The sequence below is a fragment of the Ostrinia nubilalis genome, chromosome 19 (assembly GCF_963855985.1).
Source record: "Ostrinia nubilalis chromosome 19, ilOstNubi1.1, whole genome shotgun sequence".
Taxonomy (NCBI): domain Eukaryota; kingdom Metazoa; phylum Arthropoda; class Insecta; order Lepidoptera; family Crambidae; genus Ostrinia; species Ostrinia nubilalis.
Window position 1 is genome coordinate 1881701 of NC_087106.1, and position 24869 is coordinate 1906569.

General features: G+C 36.6%; 1 protein-coding gene across 7 annotated transcripts in view; it reads left to right on the forward strand.

Moving 5' to 3' along the window:
• LOC135081030 (uncharacterized) overlaps positions 1–24665 on the forward strand; it is a 168789-nt gene extending 144124 nt beyond the window's left edge. For all 7 annotated transcript variants that reach the window (XM_063975749.1, XM_063975756.1, XM_063975753.1 and 4 more), the window contains 2 exons: positions 2546–4066; positions 19606–24665. In XM_063975749.1, coding sequence (XP_063831819.1) covers positions 2617–4066; positions 19606–20483 — 2328 coding nt within the window. In that variant the 5' untranslated portion in view covers positions 2546–2616 and the 3' untranslated portion in view covers positions 20484–24665. The remainder of the gene's footprint in view (positions 1–2545; positions 4067–19605) is intronic.
• Positions 24666–24869: the final 204 nt, after the last annotated feature.

Sequence of the window (24869 nt, forward strand, 5' to 3'; positions counted from 1 at the left end):
ATAATCATTTTGGAATAACATATAGGCTGGTGCTGAGAAGAATTAAAATGTACTTTGTAGAGTGGAGTATCATTAATTTAATTTTCAACAATACCAGCTACTGCTGGTCAAAGGCCTGCCACGGATTTCCTCAACGACCGGTCCTGCGCTGCCCGTATCCAGGCAGCTGCTTTTTCGAAACACTGGTCTATATTTTCCTGGAGCAGTAGAACAATATAGGCAGGGACGTATAAAACAGTGTAAAAGTTAAGTTACTGAGAATAAGTAAAAATGACTTACTAGGAATGTTATTCTACGATTTTATTTTATTTATGGTTTCAAGAATTTCTTTATTACCTTATTTTTCTGAGATATGATTTCTCAGACTGTAGGTAGATAGTGAGATCCATTCTCATTATAATTTAAGTAAATGATGGCACATTATACATAATTCTCACGCCTACAAACGAAGCACAAATAGGTCTGTCTAATCCAAATAAAACCTACGCCTAAAATTAAATAAAATTATGCTGAAATATCTGGTGAATATTACGTGCTCTTTGATTCATGGAAATGATAAGAATAGATATTAATTCAGATGGTTTATGTTTTAAAATATGCGTGTACCACGCTTCCCAACCCGTCTGGCCAGCGTGGGGATTATGGCAAAACCCTCCACTATAGTGGAGGAGGCTCATAGTCCAGCAGTGGACTGTAAGTAAAGGGCTGTTGATGATGATGAAACTAGAGAGGGCCATGCTCATGCAGTGGAGACTAACCCCCTTACTTACTCGCTCGTTGAATAGTGTTTTAAAGTGACATTTAGTATGGAAACAGTGTTCAACAACTGTGTAACTTTTTATTAGCATGGGGGTAATAAGTAAATGACCAGTTAGGTCTAGGATGCGCGCCGTGATAACCCTTTTACCGCGCCATTTTATCGACTACGCGATAAGCCCATACATTTGTCGTCTACAATCGCCGATAAGATTTTATCACAGCGCGCAATCAAGCCTAGCTGATGATGATGGATAAATCGTGCAATGTAAAGCCGTAATAAAAAAGCTTTTCTCAGTTGATTACTCAATTTTGTTTTACCACAAAATGGACGCCACTTTTCCGAGTCTGTTACTCAATTTTGATTTAATCACCTTCTTTTTCTATTCACCAATTAAGTTTTCCGTTTCCATCTTAATTAGCTGCATACCAGCGTCAGCCCTTACAAAGTTATTCATTGTCACATTCATCTCGGGTCTTAAGCAGTGGAATGTCGTCGTCACGTATTCAGCTCGTTACTCATCCTCCCACCTGGTTGTACCCAAGTCATAAGATAGTAGTAAAAATTGATTTTCTTGAATCCAAAATAGTGGTAGTTACTCGTGTATGCTAAGCCTAGTAGAATCTATGCTTATCTGTCTATGCTTAAAAATCCATTAAGGTAAATTATGAGACCGTAAGACGTAATGTAGGCAGGCCTCCCACTCGGTGTTCCGACGATCTAGTGAAGGTTGCGGGAAGTACCTGGATGCAGGCAGCGCAAGACCGGTCGTTGCTTGTGGGAATCATTAGGGGAGGACTTTGTCCAACAGTAAACGTCCTCGTACACTTATTCATCATCATCATTAAAGCCACAAGACGTCCACTGCTGAACATAGACCTCCCCCAATGATTTCCATATCGCGCGAAATTATCATTGGTTGAAACGAATGTTTGAGTTATCAGATTAAATCTACACTCTGCATCAAATAAATCGCACCTCCCGCAACAAGCACTTTTCAAACGTATGCATCCCCACTTCCCACCAACATTGGTTCCATTTGAAAGCCTAGCCATATTTTTATAAAGAAAGTCGGTATTTAAAATGTAACAAAAATCGCTTCCTCTCCTATATTACGCCCATTCTTTGACATAACACAGATTTGTAGTGTGCAGTGTTATGAATTTTGTTATAAACTTACTTATTTTTAGCTTGCGCGATTTATGTCATAGAAATTCCTCTTAACTCTAGCAACTTTGTCAAAAGTAATAAGATATTCTATTTTAACTGGGGTAATAAATAAAGACCGCATTTTCGTTCGTGGAAAATCCAAAGCGCACTTGATTTTAAAGCAAAGTACCTATTTTGTACGGAGTTAAACCTCATTTATTTATTTCTTTATTTATTTATTTGAACACCAACAAGGTTACATTGAGGCTTCACAAAAGTAACTATAAAAAATGACACTTGTACACATAAAGGGTACTTATATATTAAGAATAGAGTTCACACTATTTTATTGGTACTTTGGTGACGAATTTGCGACGATATAATGCGAAACTAATAGTTTCTGTCTATTAACTTTTTCACAATTTTACACCTTGCAGGACATGTTGTTACGTTTTTCAGCGAAAATAAAAATGAAAAATTGAGTAGGAGATGAGTTCTTTTATTTCCTCATGTTGGTGTTATGATATTATTACGATGCGTTTGTAGTAATCAAGAACATTTTAACATACAGACCAAGCCGCAAGCAGAAGTTAGTTTGTCATAGAACTTTGACATTAACATTTGTCTCTTTTGTTCCAGCACACCAATGCGTTCATCGTGTACTGCCCAGGAATGTTCCGCTCCGAGGAAATGACCACCACCACAGCAAGATGGCTCATCGACATTGGAAGATATGGATGAGAATCGCACTCATACCTTTCGCCCTGCTATCCTCATCCATCGCGGATTTCACCACAGAATGCCAAAGACCCTGCGACTGCCGATGGCAATCCGGCAATAAAGCCGCCATCTGCTCCAACTCCAGCCTAAAAGTCATCCCTGCAAACCTCAGCAGCGACATCCAAATACTAGACCTCTCAAATAATCATCTAGAACAATTACACCAAGAAGCCTTCAAAAAAGTCGGCCTCAGCAACCTCAAGAAACTCTTCCTCAGAGAGTGCAGTATCGACACTGTCCACAAGCAAGCCTTCACAACTCTAGCCATCATGATCGAGTTGGATCTATCGAAAAATAAAATCCGCTATCTGCACCCGGACACGTTCAAAGGCACTGAGAAACTAAGATTAATAAACTTGAGCAATAACTATATTGACAAGCTGGAAGACGGCATATTCCGCAATTTGAAGTTCCTTCAGAAAGTAGAGGTGAGCAATAACAGGATAGTCAAGATCGGGACGAGGGCGTTCGTCAATTTGCCCCAGTTGAAGATCCTGAGATTCGACGGAAACAATTTGAGTCACATGAAGCCGGAAACTTTGATGGCGCTGAGAAATTTGTCGGGCTTGGATTTACACAACAACCCGTGGCGGTGCGATTGCAACCTGCAAACATTTAGAGACTGGGTGATCAGTCATAACTTGTACACGCCGCCAACTTCGTGCGCCGAGCCTGCGACGGTGAGAGAGAAACTTTGGAACGAATTAGACTCTTCGAACTTCGCTTGTCGGCCTACGATACTCGAGCCCCTCCCGGACTCGACAGTCAAAAGTTACGATGAAAACGTGACTCTGACTTGTAAAGTCGTCGGGAATCCGACGCCCGAAGTCGTGTGGCGGTTCAGTGGGAAAACAATTGAAACACGCGCGTTCGGTGAGATCAGATACGTTATGACAGAGAATACTGTGGATTTGATTAGATGGGTAAACTTGACTATTCTACACGCTCGATACAGCGATAGAGGAAACTATACATGTGTAGCTGAAAACCCTGGAGGTAGAGATGAGAAGACGCTCACCCTTGTTCTTTCTAAGTACTCAGGCGCTGGAACTATAGCGGGGATGGACGCCGACTCGTTTGCTATACTAGTCGGCTGCTTGATAGCGATAGTGATAATTTTCGGGGCAACCCTATTCGTTTGCTATTATACTACGCAGAATAATGAAATTAAAAGACTGATTAAGACCGACACGCGGTCGTCTAATGGAGACGCGTTGATAGAAGGGTCTGTGGCTTCTGAGATAGACAAGGGGTTCAAGACCGAGGTGAACCCTATCACCAAGCCTCCGAGGAAATTTGAGCCTCCACCGTCCTTGACTTGCAAAGCGACAGAGATGTCAGAGCTCAACAAAACGTTGCTGGACAACGACTCCATTTTAGGTAAGTTTCCAAACATTAACTTACCTACTTACTTGCATATAAGTTAAAAAAAATCTTTCGTAATGTATACCATTACAGCTGTCAACTTACTTCAAATAAAGTAATGATTTTCGCAATGCCTTAAAGGTACGAACCAAATGCCATAGACCTATACCTAATTAAAATTAAAAAACCCTACAAAAATATTGTTTCTATTCCTTTTGTTTAGTTCTATTACTTTTTCATGGATTTCGTGGATACGCCATCAGCACCAATCATGGCTTTAACTATAGGGGCTAATCATAGTCATGTCATGACATGACAGGTCCATTATTTTTAAATTAAATAAATGATATTATGACTGTCAAGACCATTCAAGTTGATATCAAAGCAAATTTAAATGTAGGCATTTCGTTCCCATTATATTCTCACATAAATCCAAATCAAAATTAATAACAACACAGCTGAAACATCTGCCAAACGCAAAGACCAAATAAAGCTTTGTACGAACATATTACCTCGGCAAACGTCAGAAACGAGGCTTGTTATGATATGCAAACAGATTTAGAATTTCGGCAAGCCAAAGGAAATTAATACTGGAACTAGTGTTGCGGAATAACGACGCTCTAATTGGTCGATAGTTGACCGTTTTGTGTAGTGATGTAACAATGGGCTTCGACTTGATGAGGAATCCGATTTCGTAAAGGGTGATTTTGGAACTCCGAATTGAAAATCGATCAATGTTCTCTCCTATCAAACACATAGTTTAGGTAAACACACAAATTCGTGGAAGTCATAAACATTACATAAAGGTGGCGTTACACATATCAACAACTGCTACACGTGCAAATCAGTTGCCGCCAACTTTATTGGAGTCGATGAATGGTTCACACAGGAATGGAACTAAACCAGCGACTTTCCAGTGCTTAAACTACATAGTTTTAAGGACTATACATATTATTCATGTAGATCAAAATAAAAGTGTAGACTATAACTATAATTCATTCATAACAGTAATAAAGAATAATTTAAATAAACATATTCCGATGAATAATATAAAAATTAAGAATACTACAAAAAAAACTTGGTTAACAACAGGAATAAAAAAATCATGCATTCATAAAAGAGCGTTAGGTAAACTTGCAAAGGAAACAAATAGTGAAATCATTAAACATTATTACAAATCATATACGAAAACATTAAAACGTTGTGTCAAAACTTCAAAGAAGTTAATGTATATTAAACAAATGAAAAACTCCGATAACAAAATAAAAACTATGTGGAATATAATAAATAGCAAAACGGGAAAAAATAAACAGAAAAAATATAAAAACATGCAACTAGTAATCAATAATAAAATCATAGACTGTCCAAAAGAGATAACAGAAACCTTCAACAACTACTTTGTTACTGTCGGCCAAAACAATAACAAAAATATCAATATAGGACAACCTGTAATTGACCCCCCAGTAAATTCACTATACCTAAACCCCGTTACAAACGAAGAAATAATGAAAATTATAAATAATTTAAAAACCAAATATAGCTATGGTGTAGATGGTATTCCACCAAAACTACTAAAGCATTGTGCAGAAGAACTATCTCAACCTCTCACCTCTATAATTAATCAGAGTTTCCGCGATGGTGAATTTCCAAACCTACTAAAGATGTCGCTAGTTAAACCAGTTCATAAAAAAGGCGATAAGAGCAATCCCAAACATTATAGACCAATAGCAATCTTACCATCATTTTCTAAAGTAATTGAAAAAGCCATGTGCAATAGGTTATACACGTTTTTAGAAAAATTTAATATCTTAGATGATTGTCAGAATGGGTTCCGGAAATCTAGGTCAACCACCTTGGCAGTGTATAAATACATCCAAGCCGCTCTTCAACACATAAATGATAAAAAATATGCCTTAAGCATATATATCTATTATATGACAAAGGCATATGATAAAGTGTCACATAGCATCCTTTTGTCCAAATTATATGGCTCAGGTATACGAGGTACTGCATACAACTGGTTCAAATCATACCTAACAAACAGAAAACAAATAGTCCAAATAGAATATCACAACACTTCAACGAACAAAATAGAAATAATCACATCAGAAGAAAGAGACATGACCTGTTCCATCCTGTAGCGTTGCAGTTTTGGCTGTTTTCACAAATTGATATTTCTTTTAGATATTTGGATTTAGGATACCACTGGCGACATCTATTGGCGTGATTTTGAATTAATTTGCAATAGATGGCGCTTTTTGCTCAGTCAATTCAAATATATTTTATTGAAACATTTCCTAATGTTTTTGTTTTGATTATTCTATTTTTTAATAGAATATTTTCAGTGTTCAGGAGATTGTTTTCATCATGGTTTTTATTAGTATTTGCTTTTTACCTAAGCGGCGAAACGAAACGTCTTGCGATGTCGATGACTCGCAGGCTGTCAGTTGAGCTGTCAAATCACTTTGGAATTTTGGTCGATCTTGCGCAACCGCAATTTTATTATTTTCGGGGATGTAATCCCCTGTGTTTTAAATCGTGTGTTGCAGAATGCATCCACGATAATTTCATAATATAATTTAAAATAATCACACATGAGGTAAGTTCCCGTCGGAGAATTTATTTATTTTTCGTGATTGATATTTTTCGTATTCCAGTACGTGGTATTTTATGTGATGGTTTCTTTCAGAAATTCCCTAAATTCTATTCGGATGAGGGTATTGGGTTGCTGAGGGCTGCGAGCGAAGCTCAAATTAGTGAACAGCCTTCATGCGGGATTTCAAATTTCGTATTTTACAATTTCATATTTTACAATATTTCATAATTTCATAATTTTCAATTTTCAAATTTCATAATTTTACAATATTTTGTAGTTTAAACAATTTCATATTTCACAATTCTATAATTTAAACACAATATTTTGATGATATTTCATATATTTTAATTTCTCTTCATTTCGTATGAAATATTTGTCCTTTCTAAACTGCTGATCTCTTCGCATTTCCTCCTTGTCATCAAACCTCTGTCTCTGCAAGAGTTTGAACGCTTACCTGTCGAGGAGATGCAAGAGCTTCATCTGGCACTGCGCGCTTGAGGCCGTGGAGGACGCTGCTTGGAGCCTAAAAGTGTGCGAGACCTGTTGGACCCTGGAAGAAGAGAGGAACGTTCAGGGTAACGGCTTATAACCGCATGGCTTCCAAGGTACCCACTTTTCCATCCTTCAAGTAGGAGTCTTTCCGACCTGACATCGTGCAGTTATCTTAACTATTAGAGTCTTTTAATATTTAGGCTGAGTTTTAAGAAATTTGTAGTGGCTATAATATTCACCAAACCGAACCTAATTAACGACCCTGAATCCCTTGAGGTTGGCACTATCTATTACAGTGGTTATAATATCTTAATTGTTAACTGTATACGAGCATACGAGATAAAAATAAATTGTGTCAATTGAGAGGGAGCTGTTTTATTTACATTTTCTAATTACAACACAAGGAACGGTAACTTATATAAATTTCTGCAAGCCGGACAACCTCTTTTTCACGTGCAGACAATTCACCATCTTCTCAGTCTGCACCGGTGGCGGTTCAATTCCAGTCACCAAGCCGCCAGGAAAAAATCCTTTCTTGCAGTGGCGCCCAACGTGGGGCAGAGAAATTTTCAGTGGCAATACTACTCACCAAATCTATGGGGACTTTCTTGCAGTGGCGCCCATCTTTTGATGTTTATTATTGCCACATCTTTTTTTTATGAAGTTTATGGGTGGAAAGCCAATAATAGAAGCAACATTGTGTGCTGACTATCCGCTCATACACTTCTATTTTATTGTTTAATAATTTTTATTAGGGAATCTCTCATGTGTGTGCTGTTGTTTGTCTTGTTTTTTTTTGTTGTAATTTATTTTATTTGTGATGCCCACATAATTTTTTTTATTTAGGTTGTCAACTTTAAACTTATTATGTTAACCATTATAACAGAGCGTACTACTCTATATGAGGTTAGTTTACATGATGTTAGGTTACATTTTTTTTGTGTTGCAACTCTTATTTTGTATATTATGTTGGGACAAGTAAGTAACATTTTTTTTGTTAGGTTATAATTACCTTAAACCTACACTGCTTTTGGGCTTTATAGCTTATAACTTTTAGTTACTTACTTTAATTGTTTTGTTTTTTCATACAAGACAAACACAGTTTTAGTGTTAATTTTAGTGTTTATTCATTTGTACTAATATTAAGTAAGTACATAATGTATTTTAAAGTACCTACCCAGATATTTTGTTACATAATGCTGACTAAAATCTTTAATTATTGTTTATGTACTTAGGTAACAAATTGCTTTTGTGCCACTATGGACATATAACTTTTATTTCTTGTTACCTAGTACACATTATTTTGTATTACATAATGTTAGCATAATATTATAACTTTTATTAGTTTTTGGTAAATATTTGTTTACATTTGTTGAAATGTTTTGAATCTTAAGTAATGGATTTTAATTAAGTAAATACAGTTATACCTATTAGTTATTTAGGCATTATACTGCAGTGTATTATAAGGTTTGGTACATAATGTTATTACTGGCTAGTGAGTTGTTTGTGGGTACACTTACTAACTTGTTGATGTTTATACGGGAATAACTTAATTGATTATTGTTTTGGTTTGATAACAATTAAAAGTTATTAATTCTTGTAAAGTGCCATTCTTCTTGTATAACTTTTGTGTAGTTTAATAATTAATAATAATAATTTTTCTTATAACTTTTGGAAAATATTTTTGCCACTTAGTTTTTTTTTTCAAAAATAATTTTATTAAGCTACCTTCTTTGAGGAAGTTTTTTTTTTTTTTTTAATTATTGTTATGCCAAGGTTCTCAGTCGTAGGACTTAGGATTTTTCTTTTTTCTGGGTAGGTGGGTACTTTACTTTGGTAACTAACTTATGAGTTTAGTTTTTTTTTTTTGGACACAATCGTATTGTGTAGTTTACTGTTAGGAATTTATTAACGGTAGATTCTTTTAGCAAAATTTTTTTTTGGACACAATCGAGTTGTCGGGTATCTGCTACAGTTTTGCCTCGGTGCTTTATCTGTAACTTAAAGTTCAGATTTTTTTTTCCAGAGATTTTATCTCTGTGTTTTTGTTTTGTTTTGTGTGAGTGCTATGTATCTCCTATATACATGCCTCGTTTGTTTTGTCTTTTCCAGGGATGACATCATGTGCTTTTATGCACTATTCCCTGTGTTTTGTGTTTTGTTGCGATGACGTCCAATTTATATTGTGGCCAGCGACATTTTTGTTCTGTGGTTTTTATAACCCAGACATTTTTTCTAGGGACGACATGTGTTGAAATATACACTTTCCCTAGGGCCCACTGGATGGCTATTCCAGAAAATATGTTAGTAATGGCCGAAATAGCCTTACAACGTTACTGGGGATTCGAGTACCACTGGTTCACAGTTGGGACTCTATGGGGAATTTTGAATGCAGGTGGCAAGCAGTGTAATTTGAAACTGATGCTTACAGGTATGAAAGAGAGGTATGAAAGATGATTGTATGTTAGTGTTGGGTTATATTTATGCTCGGACAGCAGAGATTGTTTTAGGCTTGAAGAACATCAGTCCTGGTAGTTGGTTTTCATCTGGTTTGTTCTGCTTAGTGAATAGTCAGTTTGTTTTTGTTCCTGTTATGTCAGCATACCCTACAACTCGTTGTTTGTTTTTTCGAATTTTTTTTTTCAGTTGAAGTTTCTGCTGGAACGTTTTCTTTTTGAGGTCTTTCTGCGTTTAGACACATTTTTTTTTCCTTTTCAGTTGTAGTTCGCTGAGGGCAGCTCAGATTCTTTCTCCGTGCGAATGTCTAGGGGGGAGGGTATTGTAGCGTTGCAGTTTTGGCTGTTTTCACAAATTGATATTTCTTTTAGATATTTGGATTTAGGATACCACTGGCGACATCTATTGGCGTGATTTTGAATTAATTTGCAATAGATGGCGCTTTTTGCTCAGTCAATTCAAATATATTTTATTGAAACATTTCCTAATGTTTTTGTTTTGATTATTCTATTTTTTAATAGAATATTTTCAGTGTTCAGGAGATTGTTTTCATCATGGTTTTTATTAGTATTTGCTTTTTACCTAAGCGGCGAAACGAAACGTCTTGCGATGTCGATGACTCGCAGGCTGTCAGTTGAGCTGTCAAATCACTTTGGAATTTTGGTCGATCTTGCGCAACCGCAATTTTATTATTTTCGGGGATGTAATCCCCTGTGTTTTAAATCGTGTGTTGCAGAATGCATCCACGATAATTTCATAATATAATTTAAAATAATCACACATGAGGTAAGTTCCCGTCGGAGAATTTATTTATTTTTCGTGATTGATATTTTTCGTATTCCAGTACGTGGTATTTTATGTGATGGTTTCTTTCAGAAATTCCCTAAATTCTATTCGGATGAGGGTATTGGGTTGCTGAGGGCTGCGAGCGAAGCTCAAATTAGTGAACAGCCTTCATGCGGGATTTCAAATTTCGTATTTTACAATTTCATATTTTACAATATTTCATAATTTCATAATTTCATAATTTTCAATTTTCAAATTTCATAATTTTACAATATTTTGTAGTTTAAACAATTTCATATTTCACAATTCTATAATTTAAACACAATATTTTGATGATATTTCATATATTTTAATTTCTCTTCATTTCGTATGAAATATTTGTCCTTTCTAAACTGCTGATCTCTTCGCATTTCCTCCTTGTCATCAAACCTCTGTCTCTGCAAGAGTTTGAACGCTTACCTGTCGAGGAGATGCAAGAGCTTCATCTGGCACTGCGCGCTTGAGGCCGTGGAGGACGCTGCTTGGAGCCTAAAAGTGTGCGAGACCTGTTGGACCCTGGAAGAAGAGAGGAACGTTCAGGGTAACGGCTTATAACCGCATGGCTTCCAAGGTACCCACTTTTCCATCCTTCAAGTAGGAGTCTTTCCGACCTGACATCGTGCAGTTATCTTAACTATTAGAGTCTTTTAATATTTAGGCTGAGTTTTAAGAAATTTGTAGTGGCTATAATATTCACCAAACCGAACCTAATTAACGACCCTGAATCCCTTGAGGTTGGCACTATCTATTACAGTGGTTATAATATCTTAATTGTTAACTGTATACGAGCATACGAGATAAAAATAAATTGTGTCAATTGAGAGGGAGCTGTTTTATTTACATTTTCTAATTTCACACAAGGAACGGTAACTTATATAAATTTCTGCAAGCCGGACAACCTCTTTTTCACGTGCAGACAATTCACCATCTTCTCAGTCTGCACCGGTGGCGGTTCAATTCCAGTCACCAAGCCGCCAGGAAAAAATCCTTTCTTGCAATCCCCCAGGGAAGTGTACTAGGTTGTGTACTCTTTTTAATTTATATTAACGATCTTCCGAAAATCTTAAATAGAGAAATATCATTTCCCATACTTTTTGCAGACGACGTGTCTATTTTAATCAAGTGCGAAAAAAACTCAAATCCTAACACCCTTATCAATGATACATTATCAAATATTACACATTGGCTTAAACTACACAACCTAGAAATAAATCTTAATAAAACAAAAATAATGCAATTCCGACCATATACAATAGCTCCCCTAAACATAAATATAATACTGGACAAAACACAATTAGAAACAGTAGATACTTTTAAATTGCTAGGACTACACATAGATACAAACATCAATTGGAAAACACATATCGATCAAATAAAAACTAAATTATCAAAGTTCACATACGCCCTTTTCGAAATCAAACACAGCACCAACACAGAAACAGCATTAACGACATACTACGCGTACGCATATTCCTGGCTGAAATATGGCATAATGCTATGGGGCAACAGCGTAAATGCCAATGACTTGTTTCTACTACAGAAAAAATGTGTAAGAATTATAGCCCAAATAGATAATACACAAAGCTGTAAACCATATTTCAAAAAATACAAATTAATGACTCTAACATCAATATACATACACGATTTATGTTCATTTGTTTATAAAAACATAAATTCATTCCAAAAAATGCAAGACACCCATAACGTAAACACTCGTCATAAAGAAAAACTATGCCTACCATACTCGAGAATTAAAATGCTGAATAGCAGCCCATACTATATGGCCATCAAGCTATACAATAAATTACCACTGGAAATAAAAAACGAACAAAATTACACAATTTTTAACAACAAGCTAAAACAATTCTTAATAAATAACTGCTACTACAAACTAGACGAATATTTAAATAACAAACCCTATAAAACAACATTATAAATAATACAACAAACTAACTTTTTATACTTTTTAATTTTTTATTAAAATATCTCATTATGGCCACAAAATATAACAGAAGGTAAACTCCATACTAAGCGCGCTCGAGCCACGCACACATAGACACCGCTCACGTACGCGTTATCAAGACTGTCTCGGACGAATGCGAGGCGCGACTGCGTTCGCTTGAGTGACGCTGCTCACGCGTTTGTGAATTTTTTTTTTGTGCGAGAATGAGTGAACAACAAAAAAGGGTTATTATAATATTTGTTAAGTAGGTAGATAGTTGCTTACACTCAACATTAAAAACTAAATTTTCGTTTTTTAAACTACCAATTGATTCCGGGAGGTAAATAAGGTATTTATTTGTATTTCAATAGTTCGTTTAACGTTGACAAATTGAAAGCCAACTTAATTATTAGGGATATCGAAGTGTTTTAAAGAGGTTTTAGAAATTATTGGATAATAGTGTCAACCACCCAACTACATAATTACTACGTCATACTCGTGTATTTGTTTGCAAACTATTATTATAATAATAACGTACTAAACATAACTACATAATTATACGTGGATAATGTTTATATCTGTTATTGTCTTTCTTCCATAGTATTAAAAGTTTTATTTTTCTATCATAACGAAATAAACGCAACACGTGACAAGACAACCCTAGCGCGACGGCCGAGCGCAGGTATGCGAAGCGAAGTACATACATGAGTTTACCTTCTGTTATATTTTGTGTTATGGCGCTCTGAGTCTTTAGCAAATATATTATATATAACATAATATATTTGTCGCAGACGGTCATGAGTACGGACACTAAAGTGAAACGCAAGTGCGCCACCTAGCGGCGAATCGGCGCAACACCGCTTTGGCGCGCTTCGACAGAGTCGTAACGGTCACGGCGGGACGGATCGAACTCACTTTCGCTCCGGACGCCGACAAGAGAAGACATCGTCACGGAACTGTCCCACGTTTCACCTAGTGCCTATTTTATCGCTCGACGAAGTCTAGATTGTAGTACTAAGAACTAAGTGCTGATTTTGAACTCTGTTTGACGATTATTAAAAGTGTTCGAACACAAGTCTCATTCTCATTGCACGATACCCTATTTCGCCCACAATATCCGAGGTTCGAATCCCTGACAAGCCGACATCAGAATTGGGATCGAATCGTGCAATTGAGATCACTTTCAACGATATTGGAACCAACACGCTAATGAAGAGGCCAACATTTGCGACGTGCTATTTTGGACCAACAAAATAAGAACATACCTACCTATACCTACTACCGGCAAGCTCCTTTGGCATCCAGGAACCGCTCGCTCGCTGGTCGTTCACTGGGCCTCGACCAATGTTGTCTCACCCGGTGGGCTAGTACCGCGCTGAGGGCGGAACAGTGGTGTCAAAGTCGAGCTGAGGGTATGCCCGGAATATAACTGGCCAGAAGAATGAAGAATCAGGATAGATGACGCGGGGCGACGGTCAAGTTCACAGCGTTGGACCGGCGCGAGACAGCGGTCAAGCTCACAGCGTTGGACCGGCGCAGGACGGCGGTCAAGCTCACAGCATTGGACTGGCGCGAGGTGGTGGTCAAGCTCACAGCAATGGACGGCGGCGGCGGTTAAGTGGAGGACACTGGACCGGCGCGGCGCGGAACGAGGTTGCCCGCGAGTGCTTTGGATCACAAGGGTGAGCGATATTGTTTTTCATTTGATTCTTTTGCTGAATACTTGTTGTTGTTGGTTAAAGATTGTCGCCAAGATTGAGTGGCAGACGTTTCAATAATGTTACTGTAATGACCGGTATAGGTCAAACACAAGTAGTCAGCACAGAATACATTTTATGTTGTGTAATGATTAACGATCGAATTGGAGGAATGCCCATCAGTCGAGTGCCGATTGATTAGTAATAACGATGATTTGAGTAATGATATTAGTGATGTAGAGGCCACTTGAGTGATAGTCACAGGGATGACTACCACTATGTTCGTAATCACAGGGATGATTGCGATGTGTGATGTAATCACAGGGATGATTACATAATTTTGACTTGATGACGGACCATAGACTTTCGACTTATGACGATATCGTGATCACAGGGATGATTGCGATTAGTAATGTAGTCACAGGGATGATTACATTATTTTGAAACCTATAGTCACAGGGATGACTTGGGGTGTAGTGTGCAGTTACAGGGATAATTGCAATAGTAGTCACAGGGATGATTACTTTATTTTGAAACCTATAGTCACAGGGATGACTTGGGGTGTATTGTGCAGTTACAGGGATAATTGCAATAGTAGTCACAGGGATGATTACTAGTGAAAGTGATTGTTACAGGGATAACATTCACTCATTTTGAGAGTCACAGGGATGGCTTTCAAAGTTGTGGCACTTACATACCTACTATTCATGATGCTTTCTTTATATTTGAATAAACGGCACTTGTACTTTTTGGCTTTTCTCTAGTATTTTCGTTAAAGTACGTTTTATAGGACAAAGGTAGTTCTCAGTTAATGAATTTTCATGTTTTACCATCTGGTAAAAGGTAGTTGTTTGCAAATTAGTATTACGTCCAATCAAGTGATAAATTTTAATCTTAATTCAAAATAATTTTTGGTTTGGCTCATTAGTACAAATGGTATCAAAAAAAGGGGCCCGTTAAGAACATGCAATAAATTACGTCACGTGCTCAATTACGCGTGACCTCAGCTGGGTTTACATTGAATGAAGATGTTATTGGAAAATTATTTCATTCCTAGGTGGTAGGTTCACCACTGATGTGAATATTATCGATACGGACGTACGTGACGGATGTAAATAGACTAAAACTATTAGAATTGCTTAGACTTCCTGAATTCCTTGTCGGTTTACCTTGTAGGTACTCGTTTAGTAGAATACGGGCGGTGAGCTTAAAATAAGATTTCATCTTAGGAAAGTAGCAAGCAGCCTTGCCACTTTGCACTTGCGTACCTACTATTCATGATCAATTGAGAAGAATGCCATAGGGTTATGTACCAGTCTAAAGTTGAAGTCGAGGTAAGTGCTGATCACAGTTGTGGTGATGATGATTATTTTTTCTGTAATGGGAACTCGAGTTTGCTCTTGAGCCGTAAATCGTGGTGTGTAGTCGGTGAGTGATGCACACGGTGGCAGAAGACGTGGTCTTGGTAGACCGTAGTGTGTAGTCCGTGGGTGATGCACACAGTGTTGTGATGGTACTTAATGGTACAGTTTCAGTAATGGTGATTACTGTGGCATATGGAGATACTCGAGTGTCCTACGAATTTATTAGTGACTAACATTATTGAAGTGTTGAAGTTAATGATCATGTTACATAGCCCTGGCTACTTCTATGTTCTTAAATGTTAAGTTTCGATTTTAGAAAATAATTAGAATTGAGTTACTTTACTTTCATGTTTTAATAGCAGTGATTGTGGTAGCGATTGGTAGTGTAATTATGAACATTGGATTGCAATGAAATTAGAACGCCTGAGGTAGACGTGTCTAATGTAGTACAAAAATGCTAGATAAAGTATTTGGTAGATGAGTGTACTTGATGGAGGTACATTGCTTTTTCATGGATGATAATGAATCCCCTACGTTCATATGGACATGGACCTTAAACCAGTTGTAGGATTAGTCGATCAAAACTCAATTATTTTAAAGTTACTTTTCTCAGTATCGTAGTATGCAAGTCGCTCAGATTGCTTGCATCTCCCGTGCATTCGTAGTCGTAAGCGTAAATCGGGCCTGATTTCCCGTAGCAGTGCGGCCATGACTGTGAATGGCATGCGTTTGGCGGGGAGGTGTAAACGATCGCTGTGAGTCCACCGGATTGTTTGTATTCGGGTACCGGAGGGAGGTAGCCCATGATTGTGTTTTATTTGGGTACTGGATGAAAGTAGCCCATGATGTGTTGTATTCGGGTACCGGATGGAGGTAGCCCATGTTTGTGATATGGTGTAAGAAACAATCGGATGGAGATGAAGAGTATTGTTTACTGCTTTGCTGGCCTTAGTTATTGTGATGTAGTTTATTGAGTTTTGATGGACATTAATCTCTATTGTGTTTTGATAATGTATCAAGCGATCGCTAGGTAGATAGTAGCGTACGTGTTTCCGAATAGTCATCCGTTAAAATCTAACTGATCGTTGATTATTTCGTATTAAATTCTAATTGATTGTGGGAATAGACGTCTATACTGCAAATAGAGACGAATATTTCGAGTTTTCCCGCCATGTCAGACCCACTTTATAATGAGTCAACCCATCTACCTTCGTTTCAAATTGTGGAAATCTATGATGGTGACCGTTATGTTTTAAGATCCCTAATTAACAAACGTGTATTGAGTATTCACATGATCGTGTTAGGAAGACCCCTGAAGGCCCAGTACCTATTGAGATTGTGAAGGAAACGAGTTGGATGACCAAGTTCCATCTAATTAATTACAAGCACAGGTTTCTCAATTGTTTGATCGGAGATTGTACCAGGATGCCGTAGCCGTAGCCTATTAGAAACTGGTATCTGCTCTGAGTAGTCCGTGGGAATTCGGTAGTGCGATAGTTCTGGGTGGTGCAGTAGGATCTTGCAGTGTGTAACTAAGATCATAAAGTCATTGGTTGATTGACTTAGGCTCCCGAGGTTACCCTACCTAAAAAATGTGGACCGCGATTGTGATACCTGGGACTCATTCAATTTTTGAAGTAATTTTTGGTAATGATGATTTACCACATGGTCTTAGTGACTTCAATGTAGCAATTATTAGGAATTGTGAATAGTAGTGATTGGATTCCTAAATGCTAGGTAGTTTCTAATAGCTAGCTATGGTTACTAGTTAGAAACACTAGACATCTACTTGGATGGCTTTTATTTGGAAGAGTGGATAGAGTATAGTAAACTAGTTGTAGAAAGAGTAACTAGTTGTAGAAAGAGTAACTAGTTGTAGAAAGAGTAACTAGTTGTAGAAAGAGTAACTAGTTGTAGAAAGAGTAACTAGTTGTAGAAAGAGTAACTAGTTGTAGAAAGAGTAACTAGTTGTAGAAAGAGTATCTTAGTAGTACTGAAAGTTTAGTTTCCTCATTTCTGAAAGCACATAAGTTGCTTGAAATAGGATTGGCCGAGCGGATACTGTGCTGTTCTTTTGGTTTTTTCAGATGATCACACGAGGACGTGTGACACTCAGGATGGCCGTGTCGCAGACGGTCATGAGTACGGACACTAAAGTGAAACGCAAGTGCGCCACCTAGCGGCGAATCGGCGCAACACCGCTTTGGCGCGCTTCGACAGAGTCGTAACGGTCACGGCGGGACGGATCGAACTCACTTTCGCTCCGGACGCCGACAAGAGAAGACATCGTCACGGAACTGTCCCACGTTTCACCTAGTGCCTATTTTATCGCTCGACGAAGTCTAGATTGTAGTACTAAGAACTAAGTGCTGATTTTGAACTCTGTTTGACGATTATTAAAAGTGTTCGAACACAAGTCTCATTCTCATTGCACGATACCCTATTTCGCCCACAATATCCGAGGTTCGAATCCCTGACGAGCCGACATATTATATTCAATAGAATATTTGATTTAATATTAATGTAACACTCTTATTTATACTTATTATAAATACTTACTTATTTATAAAAATAAATAATGTAGCCCTCCCATCAAACCTTTGCAATGCCTTAACTAGGTAACTAAGTAATAAGCACACATGTATTAGTGATAAGACCTCTAATGTACACTTAGTAGGCAAATAAACAATTTGAATTTGAATTTGAATTAATAAAATGAGTTAATCAAACTATTTATATTACTTACCTGTCAAAACAATTGTCTATTTTTTTACTAACACTGCAAAACCAGCCATGCCTTTGCTTTACAAAAACTATCGATATCATTATGCACAATCGAGCTACATCACTACCAAAGCGAGCAAGTCAAGACTAATTCAAATGTTGATCTCCTAAATCAGATGCAGAGCATTAGGTCTCAGATCTGAAACTTTGCCAAGAGCTAGCAGCCAGGCGCTCATTGTTTATCAATGCTTATATTTCTCAAGCTTCCAGAATCCCTGGGGCAGTAATATTTCGCGCCGAATTTATGATATTGCCCAAAGAGGTAGACGAAAATTGGTTTGTACGAAGCTAATATTGACACAAGACGGGTTTAGGTAACTAAGATTGTTCCGGCGCATTTATTTTCAGTATTCTACGGTTAGACAAACAAATGAAGGGAAATATCTCGGTTATATTCAAACAGTTAGGTATGTTATCAACTGTTTTGTGATTTTTATTTTAACTTACAAGATTAAAGGTTTCAATCCCACAATAAAATTCGTATAAATCTTTTTTAAATTATTAAAAAGTTTCGTACCCAATGCTAGATCGGTGTTATACAATTTGTTGACTTATTTCTTTAAATGCAAAGAAACTAGACTGTTAACACCGGCAGGCAATACAAAGTTTTCTCAATATCCTAGCAATGAGCAGTGGCAAGTTTTAAAAGAATTTATTGCTTGAAGTTCAATATAAACTTCAAAGCAATCAGTAAACGAAAAGGCAAAGAAGCAAAATAACAAAATACTTTTATAACTCGCGCTACTTACTAGTAGGATACCTATAAAAGTAAAAAGTTGTTTTTATAAATCACGTCACACATCTGAAAAAATCTTATTGGTAAATTGTTTGTCCTTATCTTTGAATCGTTACTAAAATAACTGCCTAACTAATTTAATTCTGTAATGGAAACTATAATTACTTAAGATAAGATGTCATCTAAATTATACTAGAAATTACGAATTGTAATTAATTTAGCTACGTAATTTAAGCTTAGTGTATAAGTCAAAGATTTAATTTTAAATTCTTCTATTAAATGAAAACTTCGCTATAGCGAGACACGATTGTGTTCTTCTTCGAATGTCACCTCGAATACCACATAATTTACAACGGGAAACTATATTTTGTAAAACATTCCCGGTTGCGTGCCCGAGCATAAAACTAAACGAAGAACTCCTTTGTGCCGACTTGATTGTAGCTACAAATAACATTTCCCTGCCAAAACTTTATTTGAATGTCAAAGAGACAAATTTGAATTTTGCGGCAGCAAAATTATTTTCATTGTAGACGTAGTTTGTTGGTTAATTAAATGCGAATGATGCTACAATTGAGATGCCTAACTAGAGAGCTGTATAAATTAGTTTAATGACGAATGAATTAGCCAAACAATTGAAATAACAAATCTTCTTTGTCCACAGCCTCTAATGAAGATACAAGCAGGCACGCTGATATAGAAATGCCGAAGATATCGCAAGAGACTCTTCTCATGGATCACCTCACTCAAGAACATCAAGCGTATCCTCCAGACCTCCTCTCGTTTCCATTACGAGGATCCACGCAAATATCTCCAGCAGGGGGCAGCACTTCAGGCCAGGAGAGAATAGCTCACGGAAACCTTGACAGCCCGTTGAAATCGCCGGGGTATGGCGTCACAGCCATACCTTCCATGTATTCTAGATTCCAGTCCCCAAACTTCCAAGGATCGACGCCGTTGATCGGCTCGAAAGCTGGCTACGTGACTCTCCCAAGAAGACCAAAGGGGAACATTCCAGAAAGCAGTTTGCGACCTCAAGTCTTCTCCACTCTAAACGGCGTGATTCCATATTATGATCACTTAAACTCCAGACTATTTTCTTACGGAGGACATTACTACAGCTTGAACAAAAGCGAGATGGATTTAGGTCCGATCAGCAAAATGGGGTCTGGTTTCTTGGATTCGGAAGAAATCGAGCCAGCTCCATCTCCTGCGCCTGGCACTCCTCATGCTACCATTCCAAGGAACAGCTTGAGTTCGCCAAACATCCACAACCAATTGCTGATGCTGCAAGCTATGTCTATGGCTCAGGGTCGTGGGAAGAACTCTGAGACGAGGCCTCTGAAAGTCATGCTCTCTGAAAGTGAAAGTCTCCTAAAGAATCCAAGGGATCTGCGAGTGGGGTACAGTGTGAACGTGGTGAGTGGTACTTTAGGTAGGACAAAAGTTCCCAAACCTCCTCCAAAACCTCGGAAGAGGAACTCTTGTGAAGTGAAAGAACCGTTCCTGTTAAACGCTGGTGAGAATGCCACGCAAGTGTAGATTTAAGCGTATAATAATATAAGGTGTGTTTTTGTCTGACTGTGTTCCAGATTTAATACCTATTTACATATAAACCAGCACATTAAATCCATACGAAAATAAACCTTGTGCTTTGGGATTTAAAGTTGATGGCTTAGCTGGGACACAGTTTTGCTTGAATACGTCTTAAGTTTTTGTATCTTTTTATAAGTTATCTTCAAGTGATATTTACAAGGTAATCATAATTGGTCATTATCAATTTGCTTCATTTATGATGTTTATTTTAATTTTGATTTAATTTCTAGGAAGAAAGATAAGATAGAGAAGTTACAAAGACATTTGCAAACTGACTCAATCAAAGGACAATAGTACATAATAATCCTAAATACAATTATGTAGAGTAAGTACTTAGATTCAGTCAGGTTTTAAACTCAATTAAGTAATTTAAACTTAGGAAGTGTCCTAAGTTTTATGTCAACTAATGTGATTATTTGACTCCTATTCTTCCTAAAAAAATAAATTTTGTTGTTTTATATTGCAACAAAGGTCTGAAATAATACTGATATGTTGTTGCAATTCATGAAGGCGAGTGAGCTTTACATGTCTGGTAGCTCGCTACTGTTGTTTTTCTAAAGTTTTGATAGACATTACACTATCGTTATATGCAATTATGCATGTACACGTACACACACAAGTAAAGCTTACTCGCCTTCGTGAATGAGGGTTTTCGCGATTGAAAAATCCGCCAGATGGCAATACGTAGACGGGAGGTCCAAATGCTGCATGATTGGTGGATTTTGACATATCTGTCAATGTCATGTCAAAAATAGAAAAAACTTTAATATTTATTAGAAAACCTACTACCTACTACATAGAATTTTAATAACAAGCAAGTAGTTGGGTAAAACTTTCCCCAGGCATACCAAAAACCATCTTAAACTATAGTTATTTTATTTATCTAAATGAGATGCAAAATTACGTGTAAAAGAAAGACAATTTATTGAGTATCCTAACTTTTATATTTCTTTTCTTTTTAAATACTGGGGCAATTTGATTAAATATGTGTTAATTTGAGTTAAAACTAGTGCCTGGATTAATTCAGTCGGTACTTTGGTAAATTGGTTTTGTTTGTAATCCTAATTACTACCGCCAGTTAAAATTAAAATGTATTGCTTAGAATTTTTATTACAAGGACTTATTTCATATGTTTTATTAAAGCATTATATTGTAATGTTATATTTTAATTTTAAAGATTATATAAACGTGTTACTCCTTCATGTAAGTACTATTATTATTATTTTAACTAGTAGTTTATAAATGGCTAGCGCAAAAGCTGAATGAAATGTCCTCTCGACCAAATTATACTTATGCCCGTTTTTTTCACCATCAATCCCTAATTTTTAAATTACACCTATGAAAAAAGAAATGCTATTAAGTGTTACCTTAAGGGTCACTTAAAATTAGGGATTGATGGTGAAAACGGGCATAAGTCGAACGTGTGTTCAAGTTCTGCATTGATCACAATTATTACTCCAATTCTAGATTGTGTTTAACCCGATCGAGGTAACTGCGCACCTCGTTAAAATGCGACTCTCCCTCGCACTTACCCGCTCACCTCCCCGCATTCGCCCCGTTCGTACTAGGCTTGTTCTTACTCGGACACTGAACGGATCGCTCCGAACTAGTACAATCGGTCAAATGAACTAGTTCGGTCTTCTAGTACTATTAGTTCATTTTAGTACACTGATTCTATTAGGTAGATCGAACGAAAAAAGTCTTTATTTCTATGTGTTTATGGTCCAATATCGAAAAATACTCGCAACACAATTACAGAGCCTTACCCATCTCACTCGCGCTCACATGTCACTAATCTCACGTCTCATTCTAGCACTCCTAGTTCATTTTAGTACCGATTTTTTTAATCAGATCGGACGAAAAACGTCTTTATTACTATCACCTTATAGTAGAATGTCGCAAAATACTCGCAATACACTTACAGAGCCGAATCCATCTCGCTCCCGCGCGCTTGTAACCAATTTCACGTCTCGTTCACACCTATTCATTCGTGATCAGCTGTACTAAAGTGAACTAAAAGACCGATTTGAACGACCAATACGGAATAGTTCGTTCTCGTTCACATAAAGGAATTGCTTCCTTTAGTACTTTAGTACATGTACTACACAAGCCTAGTTCGTACCAGAGCGTCGATGTGACGTCACGGCCGCCAGTTGCGAAGTTATCTCGACCGTGTTATATTAATAACCAAAATTGGTTTTGTGACCCTATTTATTAAGAAACCCACTCCAATGATTATTAAGTTTTATGATGTCTACTTATTTGTTAATTATATTTATATGATATTTTTTGTATAACCTACGAGCATGCGCCTAAAAATGAAGGAAGATATTTCAATATCAGTCTTTTTATTTTACTGTATTTACTTTTCTATGATTATGATAAATTTTATTGATCTTCGTTAGAAAATGAAAATACTTATTGTAAATTTATAATAATAGAATTCAAATATTGGTGCTTATACGAATAATAACTAAATTGCATTGGTTATACTCTTCCAAGCTTTCTTTCATACAATCAATAAATAGGCAAATAGATGTATATAATTAGTTGATTTGTATAAATTATACACCGTGTTACTTTGCATTCTTGCCATATTCACAGAGATAAAAGTAGGGAACAATACCTATTATTTAATATAAACAAGAGACTCCCATAAAGAAAGTACACTGAGTTTTTAGTAAATTTGGTTTTGCAGTACAAATTGGAATAAACCAATTTTGTCTCGCACGTTCTACAGGCGCAATTGGAATAAACCTAGTGGGCGTGGCCTAGTTCTTATTAATCTGTGATGTTTTATGGCTCTGGGTACCAGCCTTTTTATCCAGTCATAATAATTATTTTAAAATACTCTTCAGTTGATTTTAGATTTTCCTTTCTGCTCTCAGTTTCTACTTTTCGGGCTTAGGACCGTCAAAAATACGTAATAATTATTAGGCTTTTAATTAATTTATAACATTGTTCCCTATTTTTACAAATTAATAAATTAAGTATGAAATGAAATCACCTTGTTCACAAATAATTATTTATTGATAATTTGATAAGTTCCTACTTACAAAGTTTACGTACTGCGAAGCAAGTGTTCAAAGTGTCCGCCGTTCTGATGAAGGCAAAGTCTAGCACGGCGAAGCGTAGGTATTTCGCTTTAGTTTTCGCAACACATACACGTTTTATCTCACAATTTCGCTGAAACAATCCTTTCACGTAACACGTTTACACTAGGTTTACACTATTTATCTCTTCTGCGCATACCAGGTCGTTTCAAGTCACTCCAAAAATAATAGTCCATTGGTGTTAGGTCCGAGGATCGTGGTGGCCAAGCTACTGGATTCCCTCTTCCAATCCACTGTTCACCAAACGTATTATTCGCGCACTTGACGTCCTTATTGTGGGGGAGCACCATCCTGCTGGTAGTAGAGCATTTGGTGTAACGCTAAGGGTACGTCATCAAGCATTTCGTCTAAGACGTCTTGCAGACACTCCAAGCACCATTTTGATTAAATTGTTCGTTGTTTGAATACACTTCAGTCATTTTTGTATTATTTGTAACGTGATTTGTGATTGATGGATTTCTCAGTTTTTTACAAAAGTGTCAAAAAGACATTTTAAAGACAATAGATTGCAATAGATATTTAAAAATACAATAAAAAGTAAAAAAGTCTCCATCGCCTTCGCTAACAAGTGATGTGCATGTGTTACGATAATTAGTGATGTTTTTAACTGATTGTCGATAAAATAAAATATTCAAAATTAAAAATCAAAATTTTCGGGCATTATTTTTTAACGGATTTGTGTTCAGTATCAGTAGTAAAGTTACCTCTGTAAATATGGCAAGAATGCAAAGTAACACCCTGTATAGTTAAAAGATTTTTTGGATCGACAGTAGAAAAGAAATAGTGGAATTTTACATTTTCATTGAAGACATGGCTCTATAATATACATTAAATATTATATAAAATGTATAAATGTAAATATTAGGTAAACAAATTATGTATATGAGAATAATAATTAAATTATATTATTAATAAAATATGGTCAAGTAAAGAGAGAATGCTAGATGGACCAAATCGGGGTGAATGAATTGTGTATATTAAAAGGTGTAATTAATAAATACAATTTGAAATTTTATACGTCGAATTATTAACTTACCCATTTTCTATCGTTTTAAGCAAAAGGTTTTATCATAAAGAAACAACAGATAAAGGTAAGTAGTCACTATGCGGAGTGCACAGGGACAGCACATTCAAATGTACAAACAATGGCACATCAAACTAAAATCCCTATTTTGTAAAAGACATTATTTTTATTTCAGCCATAGGATGTCCATTGTCT